Raw genomic sequence first — 16,193 nt, 5'->3', positions numbered from 1 at the left:
GCTTGTGACAGCTGGGCCCAGATGCAAATGCTTGGCTGGCCCAGGTGGGAGTTGGGTGGCGTATAAATAATAACGGCATGTAAGTGATAATGACCCTCGACTCCTCTCTGCCATAAACTGCATCTCACTTGTTTCAAATTCATTCTAAAGTTCTCCTTGTTCAGAAGCAAAGCCAAATTGGGCTTGGTTAGCATTTGGAAAGAAGACCACTAGGAGATCCTGGAATAGTAGGCTAGATTGGAGAGTATAAATAAATCCTGCATGAAGGCAGTGTGAAACTGCATCGGTATTGCTGCTGTGATGGTGTCTGTGAAGTCGTCAGGTATCAAGCACCAGTTAAGGGTGTCATTATATCATTCTGACCAAGGTAATTGCACGGATCTTCCCAGATATAAAAGCTGTCCTTAGTAGTCCTAAGGTAGTCCTAATGGTAGTCTGAAACATCTGGTGGACTTCCTGATTGAGAAAATTTGCATTAGATGAATTCCTGGGCTGATCTAGCTGCAGGGATTGCCAGGGTGTAAGGTTTATCATTGGGCATTCAGTAAGGACCAGGTTAAGTTAATCAAAGCTTGCATGTCTGGTCCAGCCTTCAAAGAGAGGGTGCAAAATAGTTCTGGATGCTGCTAAATTATCAGTCAGCCTGAAGGAGTGGAAGGCTCTGCTGTATCTGCTTGGAAGATGGACTTTGTGCTCTGAGCAGTCATAAAGATTGTGAGAACCGGTGGCTGGCATCCATCTAATGAATTTGAGATTACCTTTCCCTGTAAAAGTCATTTCTGTGTTTCTGGTCTGTGCTACAAGACGCTTAAGAATGTCTTCTGAATTTCCTTTGGGGTGTGTGTGTGTTGAAACGCAGGAATGTAAGGGGAGGTTGACAAGGCATAGGAGGAAATCATGACATGCAACAGGGGTGTTTAAACTTTTTCAGGCTGCGGGACCTGTTAAAGTGCCTGGAAACCTGATCAAGGGGCAAAGCTGTAATGGTAGACAATTGGCTGTGTTCGAGTGCCTTTGAAAAATATATCCTGTGAAAGAATGTTTTCCTTCCTTTCTTACAGTGATAGGAACCAAGAATCATTCTTTGTAATCAGATGCAGATCAATTCAGGGCTAGGGATGTGCAGCGGTTCATTTCCAAAGCTGAATGCTTGTTCATGCAATGCATAGTCCAACATGGAATTTGCTGCTGGCAGCGGAGTGGATAATAGCCAATTTGGATAGAGCAGACTGGTTGAGTCCCTGGAAACTAGGGAGGGTCCCTTCTGAGCCTCTTGCCCCACCCACTATCCAGTTGTGGGCTATGCCCTCTCTTACCTGACCATTCCCTTGGCAGCGTCTCTTTGCCCCAAGGTCTTTCCCATGTGCCATCACCCTGGGTTTGGGAGAGACCATCACAGGAAATCAAAGCTGTCCAATGTCTACGAGAGCCTCCTTTCCCTGCTTGCTCCTGGCTTCCTGATTAGGGTGCGAAACGTGTTAAGATGCAGCCTGCAAGGCCCTTGACTTGGAGGACCCCTGACCATCCTTCCTTTTCTTTCTCCAGCTCAGTGCTGCATCGTCCTCTTTGTCCTCCTCCTCTTCACCCGCTTCTGGCTGATCAGCGCTCTCTACGCTCTGTGGTGGGCCTTCGACTGGGACACCCCAAACAAGGGTGGGAGGAGACTCCGCTGCACCCGGAATTGCATCGCCTGGCAATACATGAAAGATTATTTCCCCATTACGGTAAGTGTCCCTGTAATGGGGAAGAAGCGAGAACATCTTGAGCAGTGCTCAGAGGCCAGGCGGGCTGCGCAAAAGAGGAAAACTCAGAAGCCGAGAGCATTGGGCATCATCCTAAAAGTGGAAGGCGGGACCCGCTCAGTGATGAATGGGCATCTATTCAGTCTGCATCAGGGGTGTCCACAGGAAGGGGCCAAAAATGTCCAGATGGTGGTTGCTACCCCATGATTGCACCGTGCCTGTAAAAAAGGGGTGGGGTTTGGATTGCACAAGCATGACTGCCATTGCGACTTTGTTCACACAAACACACACGCTGCAGGTGTCTGTGTGCGCTACTTACCCACCATGCATTTTTAGGACATTTCAATCTTGCCAGCTTGAAACAGATGGCGAGATTGAAAAGTCCTAACCATGCACAGTGGGTAAGTGGCGCCAACAGAAGCACCTGCAGGGTGTTTGTGTGTGTGTGTGTCAACAAAGTCGTGATGGCAGTCGTGCTTGTGCGATCAAAACCCCACCCGCTTTTTACAGGCACGGTGCAATCACGGAAATGCAAAGTGTGCAACCCGTCTGTTGATAGATACTTGCCTTGACTCCGGGGCAATTTCAAAATTCTCCATCCAGTTTGCGGACAGTTTTGCAAACTTTCTCCAGCAGAAGGGGAAATTCTCCATTTTCTGGGGGGCAGGACCCTTTCCTTTTGGGGGACAGGAGCATTCTGACTTGAACCTGCCCCCCGGGAAGAGTTTTGTAATTTTTGCAGGGGTTGAATGGGCAGCGGTTGCCCTAAAAAATAACCGACTTTAGGAAGGATGCAAAAGTCAATCAAGCTCGTTAAGCAGACGGTTTTAGATGTCATTGTTTTATTGTTTACTGCCAGTGAAATAAGCAATAAACCTGCACTTGTTTTATGAAGTGGTAAGATTCTAACATGATTTGCTCTATAGATTAAAATGTAGTTCTTAAACGTAAAGTGGCAGACTGATGGATGGCCCGGCTCAAGAAAACCACTAATTTTACTTCAAGGCAGGGTGCCAGTGCAGGAAATGGGTTCAACCAGGATCCAGGCTAACTCTGCAACATGAATTCTGTCGCACGGTGGCTTGTTTGCCTCGAGCCCAAGATAGGAGCCAGCCCATTGTCATCAGCATACCTGCCTCCCCTAAAAGGGGATTTTCCCCAAATAAAATAGAATCAATCAAAGTAACTAAACCAGCAATCCTCAGGCTAGAAACCAGGAGACAGTGAGTTCTAGTCCCGCCTTAGGCATGAAAACTGGCTGGGTGACCTTGGGCCAGTCCCTCTCTCTCAGCCCCACCCACCTCACAGGGTTGTTGTTGTGGGGAAAATAGGAGGAGGAGGTATGTTCACCACCTTGAGTTATTTATAAAAATAATAAAGGTGCAACAGAATATAATAAATAAATAAAAATTTTGTCTAGAAAATCCTTTGTCATTCCAGAATGATGGGGGGCAGGGCCACAACTTGGGTCTGTGTCACCCAAGGCAAACATGGATTCTACACCCATTTTGGTCCCTCCCCCAGCGCGGTGCCCGGGACACATGCTCCACTTGCCCCCCCCTAGTTGCGGCCCTGCAGGGGGTGGCTACAATTTGGTTGGGAGGTGCTACCTCCTGGTCAAAGATAACACTGGTCACTTGCAGCAGGCTAAAATCATGGGGGCTAGACACTTGACCCCAAATCCAAGTTTATTTAAATGCAAAAAGCATTGGGGGAAGCGGGGTGAGCTGTTAATGTTAGGGTTCCCAACAGCTAGGGAAGGGGAATTAAATTTCTGCCAAGCTGCAGAGCAGGACATTTTGTGATTACACATCCCTGTACTTTTCTTGGCAGAATTAAGGAAGTGGCTTGATGTCACTTCCTTCCCAAATGTGCCTTTGCCTTCCCAGTGTAGCCAACAACTTGGATTTCCACAAGGTCCCCCATCCATATAGTCCAACCTTGCCTACCTGCTAAAGGTGACTCAGTGCTACTACCTGCCATGAGAACTTTCTTCAGGCCCTCTCTACTGAAAATGTTAACTGCGTTGGGGATCGCTGTTTATGTTAATAGATACAGAATAAATATAGGATCTTCTATTGTGCATCTTATGTCAGAGTAGCCTAGGAAGCGGTTGGCCCAGGAGATCAGAAAAATCACACACCAGGCATTTCTATAAAAATTTATTGACAGAAAGCACAAAAACATATTTACAGGCTTGTGCATGCACACACGCTCTCAGAGAGGAGTGAACTGGCCGATGCTTAAGGAAGTACTTAATTACCATGGTAGCCAAGAGCAGGGAAAAAAAAGCCAACATCTTAGTCATAAATTTAGATGTTTTCCTCTGTGCAAATAGCCTTTTAGCCGAGGGTTTTTTTTCAGGGCTGGAACAGAAACAGAAAAGGTTAAAAAAAATCTTTCTGGTCTGATTGCTTTAATCATCAGTCCGTTTTTTTCTAAAGAAACTGTCCTGTTTCTAAACCATTCCCTTAAGTTGCATGGATAATCTGCCTCTGAAATTTCTGCATAAAAATGGGCGCATGAAGGCCCAGGAACCACTCCAAATCCCTGGCGCAGTTCCCAATCCCAGCACCTTGCTTTTTTACATACATTAGCTGGTTCGGCTGACCCAAAATAATTTTTAAAGCTTTTCTTTTGTGAACGAAATGCAAAAAATGAAGAGAAAGAAAAAGAATACGCAAAATTATAAAAGGAGGAAAAAAACTGAAACAAAAGAAAAACACGCCAAATGTATTTTTACAGACATACCTGTATTGATCAATTGAAATATGGCACAAAATAGTTAACCAGGACAGTTTAAGACCAAACAATTAATTTGCTGAACACAGAAAACCTGGTTGGTGTTCATTCTGGTTAGCGTTTTTTTTAATGGCCGAGTCCAGGAATGGTTCTCAAACTTTGTGCTGCGGTGACCCCACAATCAAAGCCCTGTCCCCTTTTAATATACTTTGCATATGCAACATGCATAAAAAGGGGCGGGGCTGTGATTATGCAGTCATGGCCATAAGGTTGACTTTTCTGACGCTCCTGCCTCCGAGGCTGTTGAAAAAGGTGGGTTTAGATGACCTTTCTGAACCCCAGCAGGTTTTGACCTCATGGAAATTCCACTAGGCATGTGCAACCTACTAACTGAAAAAAACAAAAACCCATTGTAGGATTTCTTTTCCCCCCTTGGTTTCCAGCCTGCTGGAATCAGAAATGGCTGGACTTATGATCAATATGTGTTTATTTCCATCATCCTGAGCAGGAAGACATCTCTGCGGCATGAAACCAAACGTTTTCTGAGTCAGGATGTAGTGAAATTGGCAGCCAAGAAAGACATCTTGTAATGTGGGCTGGTTTCAGGCCAGTTAATTGAGGAATTTTAGGCCAAAGGGATGGATCACAGCAGGGAAAAACAAGGACTGAATGGATTGAGGTTGATGGTCAAGGGGTGAGAAAATAGGAGAAATGCAGCAGATGAATTGACTTATCTTCTCCGTACGAAGAAACAGAGTCCTTAAACCAGTGCACAACGATAAGATAACAAGCCCCAAGACATTAAGTAGAATAAACTCTAACCTTAAACAAACCCAGCTTCTTGGTGACACCAGCAATGACCCTGTTTAGCTGTTCAGTCCAGACAAAGCAGCCAAGTGCTGCCCCCTGGTGACACTGCAGGAAAAAAGCCAAAAATCAGGAGTCTGGATGCCCCTTTTCAGAGTAGGAAATTTTATAAACCCGCAACAGCAACAGCAACAACTGCAGGGACCAGTCCAGGCAGTTGCGAGGAGTCAGAACTGACTTGGAGGCACAAATAAATACAGGTAGTCCTCACTTAGCAACCATTTGTTTAGTGACAGTTTGGACGATGAAAAAACTGACTTATGACCGGTCCTCACACTTAGAACCGTCGCAGCATCCCTGTGGTCACATGATTACAATTTGGGTGCTTGGCAACCAGTTCACATTTATGACCGTCACAGCGTCTTGTGGTCATGTGATCATCATTTTCGACATTCCTGGCCTGCTTCTTGCACGCAAAAACATTGGGGAACCGTATGATTTGATTAATGACCACTTGGTTTGCTTAACACCCGCTGTGATTCACTTAATGACTGCTGCAAAAAAGGTTGTAAAATCAGGTCAGATTTGCTTAATGACCGCTTTGCTTAGCAATCAGAATTCCGATCTCAGTTGTGGTAGTTAAGCGAGGACTACCTGAAAATACAGTAGGAAAGTTATGTGCATGAAAGTTTCTGCCTTTGGATAAAGTAAATGTTTAATTTCTCTTGCTTGCCACAGCCAAGAGGCTGATTTGAGAGCAGACAATTTGGGTCCCTGAATCCTTTCCCATCAAGGCATTTGGGAAACTAGGATCAGGAAAAAACAATGATTTGGGACAGCAGTGGAGAAGAGAAGATGTGAATGAAAAAAAGCAAGTCAGGGAAACATTTTGGCAGGGCTTTTTTAGTTAAAAAGAAAAATCCCAAAGCACCTCATTCTGATGAAGTTGGAGCCTTTGGATACATGCACAGAAAGAGTGGCTCCTTGGATTATTTTGGATTTTAACAAGTATTAGTCTTTTCTGTAACAATAGGGTTTATTCCAAAATAATGCAAAGAATCAAAGAATTATAGAATTGAAAGAGATCACAAGGAACATCTAGTTCAACCTTCTATAACAGTGTTTCTCAGCCTTGGCAAATTTAAGGCGTGTGGACTTCAACTCTCAGGATTCCCCAGCAAGCATGGCTGGCTGGGGAATTCTGGGAATTGAAGTCCACATATCTTAAAGTTGCTAAGGTTGAGAAATACTGCTTTATAATGTAGCAGAGAATGCAAATCACTGTGTGTGAGTTGGGGGGCTATATACATTTGTTTAATAAATAAAAAATAAACAAACAAACAAACACAGCATGGGGGGGCTGCAAACATTCAGATGACCACTGGATGGCATCAAAGGACAACAGAGCCACCACAGAGAAGGCCCTGCTTCTCTCTCCCACTAAATGCCCTTCCTTCATTGGAGGGAGTGAGTTTGTTTTTTAATTCCAGCCTTATGAACCTTTCATTCATAGGGCAGAAAGGGAACAGCGCCTTGCATATATGAGTTCACACAACAGGCTAAACCAGCCTTTCTCAACTTTTTGACCTGGAGGAACCCCTGAAATATTTTCCAGGCCTTGGGGAACCCCTGCCCATTCAGGCTCAAATACAGGCCAGAAGTTACATAATTATTATACCCGTTTCATGGGCAGGCCTGTCTAGATGCATGAACAGGGTTCTTAAACTGAAAATAAAGAATGAAACTGACCTCTTTCATGTGAAGTTGCCCGGATTTGAAATAACTTTTTAAACAAATCGTGATCTAAGCCCATTTTTTATTGTTATTTATTACATAAATTTAAAGAACGCCCAACTTCACCCCACTCTGGGTGTTTTACACGATAAAAAGTCAAAACACTCACATAATGGAACAGATTATATGTGTTCAGGAAGGAAATTACAAGAAACAACACAAAAATCTTAGAAGAGCTCACCCAGAGCCTGGGAGAATAGGCAGGATTTCAGCGCCTTTGGGACCATCATCATGGATGGTGGGGATCTCTGGGTGGGCCTCTGGCTAGATCTCTGGGGGGATCGCTGGGAGGATGCTGTTCCAGAGGGCAGTCTCTTCCACAGAAGGAAAATAAACCATAAGATGGTTTAACATAATGGCCCAGTTTAGAAAAAAACACGCAGACAATGGCTGGATTCCAGGAATATGCTGATTCTCATAATATACCAGGTTAACAAAGTCTGAATTGTTGCATCAACTCAACTAGAGCATTGTATATTTTCTTCTAACTTTCTTTCAAAGAGAAGAGGAGGAATGTAAGAGTGGGGAATGGTGGACGTGATTAGCTGAATTGTGGGTTTCTACTTTTGCGGTCAAATCCTGAATGTGGAGCCTTCCTTTCAACATAACCCAGGTTGTCCCCACTTGAACGGGTTCAATAGCCTCTTTGTGGTTGTGGGAAGAGGGCTGGACAGCCTTTTTTTAAGAAGAGAAATAGGTGAGGGGATCCTGTTCTCATGGAATATATTTCTTTCCTGTGGCTCTTTGGCCTATAGCCAGACAGGTGTTACAGGCTTTTGAAATGCAAGAAAGGCTTTTTTTTTTTTGGCCTGGGGTTTAAGGAGGAGGATTGTACACTCCACAAAAAACTTGTTTTTTTTTTCCTTTTTTAAAATATAAGACTTTACTGAAGTTTCAAAGTACAGGTAAAATACAAAATATAGAAAAGATTGGGGAAAAGACCAAATAAAAAAAAGACGAAGTAAAAAGTGCATAAGTCGATAGAAAGAAATACACCTGATTTTGTGTGTGTGTGTGTGTGTGTTTGTGTAAAACTGGGTTTTTTTCCAAACTATCTTAATCTTTCCAAAATCAAGACACCGATGGTTGGATTTGCACAACACCCGGGAGCTGGTTCCTGAGTTAATCTATATTTGAGGTTTGCCTAAACGGCTGTGCTGTAAATGAACGAAGTGGGCTGGGTTCACACCACAGAAAAACTAGTCCAAATAAATCTGAAGCAAAATGCGTATACTTGCAGCCACTGAGTTTTTGAGGGACATAGTTAAATGACATGGAGCTGGCACCGTGGGCTGAGTAAACTTCACTGCCGTTGCCAATATTTCCTTATATTTCGTTATTCATTAGATTTACATCACTTACAACATTTAAATGAAAAATGCAGTGGTGGGAACCTAAAGTTAATGTCAGTGAAATTAAACATCAGTTAAGGCTTTGGAGTTTGGAGAAAGAGGTAGGTCTTCACTGTTTTTCTAAAAATAGGGGGATAAACGTGCTTTCCTGGGAGGGACAATCCATAGGTGGGGGGCAATACAGAAGCCATACCCCCAGGGCCAGGAAGAGCATCTCCTAAAGCAGTGTTTCTCAACCTTGGCAACTTTAAGATGTGTGGGCTTCAACTCCCAGAATTCCCCTGCCAGCAAGTCTGGCTGGGGAATTCTGGGAGTTGAAGTCCACACATCTTAAAGTTGCCAAGGTTGAGAAACACTGGACTACAGTATAGGACAGCTTCTGATGTCCTATTGGGATAGGTGGCCTCTGTCTTGAGAGGAACCATCACAAAATTTGGAGTGAGTCCAAGTGGTCAGTGCATCATTAAAGAACAAATATCGGTTTTTTTTAAGGGTCAGCTGTTCATGTTTACCTTGTTCGCCAGCAATTCACCAGCCCTCATTCATCCCATGGTTGCTACAGCACCAGGAAGTGCCACTGTGTTATCTAACCTGCCCCATTTGTTGCATAACATAATCTGGTTTAATGGCTCTTTGGAACTTGTTGTTCCAGGAGGGCCCAAAAGGCAGGGGAGGTGAGGGGTGTGAGCATGGCTGTGTCCAACCAATGGGTCCTTGGGACTGCAGGTTCCGTGTTTTTTTCTCAGGCTGAGCAAGTTGCGTTGAGCTGCTCTGCTCTGCTTGGAACGTGGTTCAGACGCTGAGCAGATCATGGATCTAAACCAGATGCAACCTCTTGATCCGGTTACTGGCTGTGAACCTTAGAAAAGGGGAAAAGATTTGAAGCGGTGGGGACATTAAACTGTATCAGCTTCTGGAAGGGGTGGTCCATGGGGAGGAGTAAAAAAAAGTTAAGAGGCTACCATCTTGACTTTTTTGACCCTCCCACTGCAGATGCCCATGGTCAGGATGGTGAGTGGTGGAGCTGCTGGATCAGGAGTGGGGGACCAATTTCTAGTTCTCCCTCTGTCACAGAAGCTCTCTTGAAGAGTTTGGGGCCATCCTTCCCTCTTGTCCCAACCTACCTCACAGGGGGGTTTTTTTGGGAGGGGAAAGGGGAGGAAGGAGTGCAATGTACCCCACTTTGAGGTTCTGGAGAGAAGGTGGGGTAGAGTAACAAATTGATAATAGATAGATAAAATGTAAAAGATCAATTTGGTTTTTTTTAATAGTAATTTTATTAAAAAAATAATTAAAATTAAAACTTGTTCCTCTTCCATAATATTTCTTAAACACCGACTATCTATAGAGGCAGACACTCTTAAAATTAACTTCTGGGTCCATTTTCAAAAATACCCTTCAATATTCCCATTCTGTATTAGTAAGTCAAATTTAAGTGTTCTTCTCCTTTAATTGAAATCTTTAGTTTCTTCTAGTTCCCTCTACTATCCAACCTTCAAAGTCCCACTCTATCATATATTTTTTTAAAGAATTCAAAACAAAGGCATTTTCCCATGGGAAGGATTCTTGTAATTAATTCCAAAATCTTATTTTCAAATTTATCTGGATTCTTAGTCCATTTGTAACTTTCTGAAATCAAAGTTTTAATCACCCTTTTGCTGTTTATTCCAGAAAAAATAATTAAGTCCTTAAAGTTGTAGTTAAAGCTTCATTTGCTAAAGATCGAAGAGTCCCTCCTTGGGAGGGAGATGGGCGGTGATCAAGTTTGATAAATAAATTGAAGGAAACTCACCTGGTGTTTTCAGACTTGTCGATCCAAAGGTTCCTAATAGCTGAAAAGCAGTTAACAAGCAATGTCCGAAAATGATTAGAAAAGGGAGTATGTGAACCCAGTGTCCTTTTGAAAGGCGCCCACTGCGATTTGAGCAAGATGGCTATTCCGTTGTCTCCCAGACCTCTAAACCGGCTGGAGATGGCTGTCTTGCGGTCTCCTCGTGAGGAGCAGCTATCTGAAGCACTTGTGGGTAATCTCAAGTCCTCTCCTTGTCCAGAGAGGAATTATGGAGAGCCCGTCTATTCACTGGCTCTTCATTCCGCCATGGTCATTGGCTCTGCTTTTAGATAAAAGATAAATTTGAATAGATTCCACATTCAGAAGTTGAGCAGATGAGCTGGTTAGACAATAACGGCAATGGGACAGTGTCTTCCACTACATCAGAAGGCAGTTTAGGAGACCAAAGGAAGCGATCACAGAATCACAGAATCACAGAATCACAGCATTGGAAGGGACCCTGGAGGTCCTCTAGACCAACCCCCTGCTCAAGGCAGGAATCCTTATCTTCATCCTGATCCTGGATCCTGATCATTGATGGGGAAACCATAATATCAGTGTCTCAATGTGAGAATGGCCCTGTGCCCCTATACCTTTTTGCTGACACTGCAACGGTCTTTTGTGGTGGTTGTGAAAGGTACGGTTGGATGACATTTTACACTTTCTACTCCTCTGGAGCTTCATCACTACATCACCAAGGCAAGTTGGTTACCACTTTGGGAACCAATGTTACAATCGTCCAAGGCGAGGCCTTCTTTTTTCTTGTTCTCGATAAAATGCTTAGCTTGTCTTTCAAAGCCACGTCTCCCCAGGACGACTTAAAATACTTAAAACCCCCAAAATAGATATATTGAATCACTGTGGAAATCTACCATAACTGTAAATCGTCACAGAACAAAATAATAAAAATTGGAGCCAGAACTGTTAAAAAGAAGGCCCCTATTCTGATCCTTATAGGGGAACAAATGGGGCACAAATTGGCAGCTTAAGGGCAAACTGATAGATCAAGAGGAGGACATGTTGGGGCATTTTTGAGAAATTATCCTTGGTTTACTAAAATTCCCCTGGTTCATCAAGATTTTACTGTATTATTTTAATACAGCATGAGTGTTTGTACAAACAAAGACAGAGGTATAATAATAATAATAATAATAATAATAATAATAATAATAATAATTCTTCAAGCAGAAGCATCTGCCACCCAACACCCCAGATTTAACAATTGTTGATAAGAAAGATTAAAATGTCTGGATAGTGGACAGCAGAAGAGAAGAGAAAGAACTGGAGAAAATCACAAAATACAAAGACCTGCAAATAGAAGTAGAACAACTGTGGCAAAAGAAAGCAAAGATAGTACCAGTAGTAAGAGGCGCCTTGGGGGCAATCCCAAAACATCTGGAGCGCCCCTTGACCACCACCAGCACTGACCAAATCACCATCCGTGAATTGCAAAAGGCAGCTTTGCTTGGAACAGCTTCCATCCTGCGACGATACCTTTAATATTATTAAACCACAATGTCTGCCTATCCCAGGTCCTTGGGAGGGACTCGACAGGTGGACAAAAGTGCCAGATCCGGTCTAAACATCTGGCTGACTGTGCAACCTACCATAATCATCATCGTCAAAGTATCAGTGCAAATGAAAGCCAACACCAGCTAAAGAACTGGCAGCTGTGATTTCACGTTATATTATACACATTGTTGTGTATGATAATAATAATATATTCTTCTTTGCTTCCTTCCTTCTAGTTTCTTGGCATAGCTTAATGAATAATGTTATTCTTATTAATAAAAATAAATACAGTATTCTTCTTTGCTTCCTTCTAGTTTCTTGGCACAGCTTTCAAAAGCTTGATAATAATGTTCCCTTGTGTTCCCTTTTTATTAAAAGTTGAAATAGGATGGGCAATTTTACGTCCATTTGCAAGGCACATGCTTTGTGGACAGAAGGCTTGCTATTGAACGAAACAAAGAAGAGTAATTGTGCAATTCCATTGATAGGCCCACAAACTTTAACCCCTATAAACCTTGTCCTTTGCCAAGTCACCCACTGCATGTCACGGATCTACCTCTTAAAAATGAATGGCGCAAAACCAGATTCTATACCATGCTAAATCCTTTGGCTCTCAAACTTGTAAGAAGCTGATGGTGGATCTTGCTAGGTGGATCTTGCTTTACTAGTAATAGGAAGGTGCAGAATTTGGCAAAAAGTCCAGAACTGACATTTATTCTTTTTAAAAAAGAGGATTCTCTTGGTCCCTGAAAGAGGTTAGGATGTGTGTATCTAAGCTTAATTTACAGTAGCCAGAGAGGCATGCAGCTACAGTATAGGAAAATTGTGTGGTGCTTTATTCAGTTTGGATACAGAATTTGCTTTGCTTTGGAGCAGGAGTCGTATTTTTATGCAGGGGAGGGAGGGAAGAAAAGACAGCAACCACAAGGCACATTTTCTTCTATGCGGTAGTTTTGAAACGTGATATATTTTCACATGATCCCACTTCTGCAGGAATAACCTTGGAAGGACAAATAGGGGGACATGATGTGCCCAGCCAGGGCATCTCAAAGAGAACACCATAATAGTCTCATTAATCAGAAGGAAGCGTGAAAGGAGCTTATTCCAAGTGGCCGGTAAACAGCTGGGGTCCATACGCACTTGATGCTCCTGGTGATAAATTAACCCCAATCAGAGGGAGGATCCTAGAAATTCAGGAGGAGAACAGCTATTAGATTATTTAGCTGTGTACAGCAGGTCCCAGTTTAAGAATGGCCCGGTTTACGGATGACTCCTAGTTAAGAATGGACTGCCATAAAGATCATTATATTAAAAATTCGAGTTAAGTGCAATGCTTTGGGGTAAATATACAATACTACTTTGTGTATTATTACAAGTAGTCCTTGCTTAATGACCATTCATTTAGTGACAGTTTGGACAAGACGCTACTAACGACCCCAACTTACAACCGGTCCTCACACTTACGACTGTCACAGCATCCCCATGGTCACATGATCGCAATTCAGGTGCTTGGCAACAAGTTCACATATTAGTCCAACCCCTGCCCAGTGTCAGAATCCACAATTAGAGCATCCTTGATAGACAGCCATCTCCTTCCCTGAACACTTCCATCAGAGAGGCCACCTCCATCCCAGGGCCCTCTGTTCCATTGCTGAATAGCTCTTACCTAGGAAGTTCTTCCTGATGTCCCACCAAATTCAACTTCCTTGGACTATCATTGACTCAGAGAGTGTAAGGGTTGGGAGAGACCTCAGAGATCATCCAATCCAGCCTTTTGCCCAGTGTAGGAATCTACTATTGCAGCACCCCCCCAAGATGGCCTTTGTTTAAATGCCTCCAGAGAGGCCTCCCCCAAGACAGTCAGTTCCACTGCTGAGCAGCTCTCATTGGTAGGAAAATTGTCCTGATGTCCAACTGAAATCTAAATTGGACATTTAAACGTTAAATTGGACGTTAAATTGAAATTTAAGGTCCTTGTTTTGTGTTCAGTCTTCTGGAACAACGTGGAATAATTCTGCCCCAGTTTCTGCGGGACCTATTTTCAGATACTTGTGCCTGCTGATGCCTGCAGACTCTCTTGGGTGCATGGGTGTGTGCACACACACGTGCACACAGATCTCTTCTGGGCGGGATAGTCTGCAGTGCAGCCCACCTTCAGCTGATGGTCCTTCTGGTTGAAACGATCAAGCAGAAATGGAGATGCTCAGACTAGGTGCGGAAAGCTGGAAGTATTTGCTGTAGCATCTTGCTTCTCCCGTTTCCTTCCTCTAGGGAAGCAGAGTTCACTTCTGCACCAGAAGCTTCTAGCAAGGAAAGGCTTCTCCTGGTCCAGTCCAGAGGCCCAGTAGAACAGCCTGTCCTCAAAGGAGGCTGCCTGTCGCGTCTTTTCAAGAATTGCTGTTCTAGGCAGAACTTTCCAACAGCAAAGGAAAGTCCCGTCTTGTATCAGTAGCTTGTGAATGCATCTTTGGACCTGCTTTTCCCATTTCTTCCTCTGATCCATCAAGAGGCAAAGCTCCAGATAAGTTTAAGAGGGATGTGCAGGCCGGGTTCACGTGACCCACTTAGCCCCGTTACTGAATTATCTAGTTTTCTGGATTTGCCAAATCCTTGAATCATAAATGAACCAAACTGGCTGAGTTTCCACAACTCTTTACCTGCTCCCATCAAAAAAGCCAAGGGTAAGACTAACCAAGCTTAACATGTAGTGCAAAGACGGAATGCTTATCCATCTGGGTTAAGTGCGTTATGTGAACCCATTCTTTGTGGAAGAAGAAACGGAGCAGGCAGGCACAGTGTGTTGATGCTCATAGCTCATCAAGGCAGCAAAATGGGGGCGGTGAAGTCTCAGCGATGGCTCATTAGGAAAGGCAGCTTGGAAGACCATCAGCAATATGCTGGGTCAGATGAAAAATCTGCTGATGCTTGAGATGCATCGTTCCCGAGCTGGTCCAGTAATAGAAGCCATGCACATTTCCCCTGAAGCAGCATCGTCACAGCTGTGATGGAAAAAGCTGCTGCTTTTTTGGGGAAACCTGCCTTCTATTCCACTGCCCTCCCAATGTGTTTAGACCAAGGCTTAGTTCCTAAGATAGGTTTAAGCCAGTCAGCCCTGGTCAATCACAATCATCAGGTCAAAAAAATGTAGAGTCCCTGTCAGCCTTCCCTGGTAGACCAGACAGGAAACACGACCAGATGAGCTAATTCTACTTTATTGTAAGGCTGAATTGACAGAATCTTGCAAGTCTGAAAGTCCAATTCTCCCACCTTCTCTTTTACAGGCTGAGAGACTAGGGAGGGTCCCTTCTGAGCCTCTTTCTCTGCCCGTTGTGCAGCTGTGGGCTCCTCCCTCTCTTATCTGACCATTCTCTAGGCAGCATCTCTTCCCCCCGTCTCTCAAGGTCTTTCTCAAATACCATCACAGCACCCACCTAGTGCATGGTATGAACCAGAGAGTCCTGGCAAGGCTTCATGTGATCACCAGCTCTTCCCCATTGGTCAGAAGGTCAGCAGTAGGCATGGCTTGGACTCATCAGTCAACCCAGCTTTGGGTGGGTTTAGTATGTTCATGATCCCAGCAGGCATGGACAGATTCAGTGAAGTAGCACTAACCAGGACGCCGGGCAGATTGTCTGAATGTAGCTCCAGAGATTTTTAAGAGCTCAACCCCAGGGAAACTGCCTTTTATCGTGGTGCATCTAGTGTTGTTTCAGGCCAAAGAGAGGGGCACTTACAGAATTTGGAGATGCCAAGGACCTTCTGCATTTTAACATCCTTCCTCTAAAATAGGAATCCACAAACTCTTCAGCTCATCAAGCCTGTCAGCCTTCCCAGGTAGACCAGACAGGAAACGTGACCAGATGAGCTAATTCTATTTTATTGTACGGCTGCATTGATAGAATCTTGCAGGTCTGAAAATATAATCCCCCCCAACATCTTTTTTACAGCCTGTGAAACCAGGGAGGGTCCCTTCTGAGCCTCTTGCCCCACCCACTATCCAGCTGTGGGCTAAGCTGCCTCTTATCCGACTTTGCCCAGTCTCTCAACGTCTTTCCCACATACCATTACAGATACCTTCATGAAGTTTCAGATTGTTCATCGACCCCCAAACATTTATTATATGAAAATAATTTAATAAATACTGTCATGAGTACTGATGGCGAGCAGGAAGGGGCCTCTATCCAGGGGGGAAAACGCATGCGTAGTACTGAGGAGTTGACCAGCCATTCAAAGAGACACAGAACAGACCTGCCTTGACTTTTGGGGTTCATCTGTCTGGCTTTTTCCCACGCTTCTTCAGTTTGTTAGGATTTTCTGTCTTTGTAGCAGTAATAAACACTAGAGACCTATTCCTCGTCTCAGCGTGATTCCTGACTGTCAGGACACTTGGCAACCTGAAGATGTGTGGACTTC

The 16,193-nt window shown here is 43.9% G+C and overlaps 2 protein-coding genes across 2 annotated transcripts in view; one reads left to right on the top strand and one right to left on the bottom strand.

Moving 5' to 3' along the window:
• The window catches only part of SERPINH1 (serpin family H member 1), a 415,650-nt gene that overhangs the window by 252,728 nt on the left and 146,729 nt on the right, over nt 1-16,193 (bottom strand). The gene's annotated exons all lie outside the window — the stretch shown is intronic.
• LOC134499304 (2-acylglycerol O-acyltransferase 2-A-like) overlaps nt 1-16,193 on the top strand; it is a 29,534-nt gene that overhangs the window by 2,281 nt on the left and 11,060 nt on the right. The window contains exon 2 of the mRNA XM_063305975.1: nt 1,546-1,724. Coding sequence (XP_063162045.1) covers nt 1,546-1,724 — 179 coding nt within the window. The remainder of the gene's footprint in view (nt 1-1,545; nt 1,725-16,193) is intronic.

The sequence above is a fragment of the Candoia aspera genome, chromosome 5, assembly GCF_035149785.1.
Source record: "Candoia aspera isolate rCanAsp1 chromosome 5, rCanAsp1.hap2, whole genome shotgun sequence".
Taxonomy (NCBI): domain Eukaryota; kingdom Metazoa; phylum Chordata; class Lepidosauria; order Squamata; family Boidae; genus Candoia; species Candoia aspera.
Note: the sequence above shows the minus strand (reverse complement) of the source record. Positions and strands in the feature narration are given on the sequence as shown.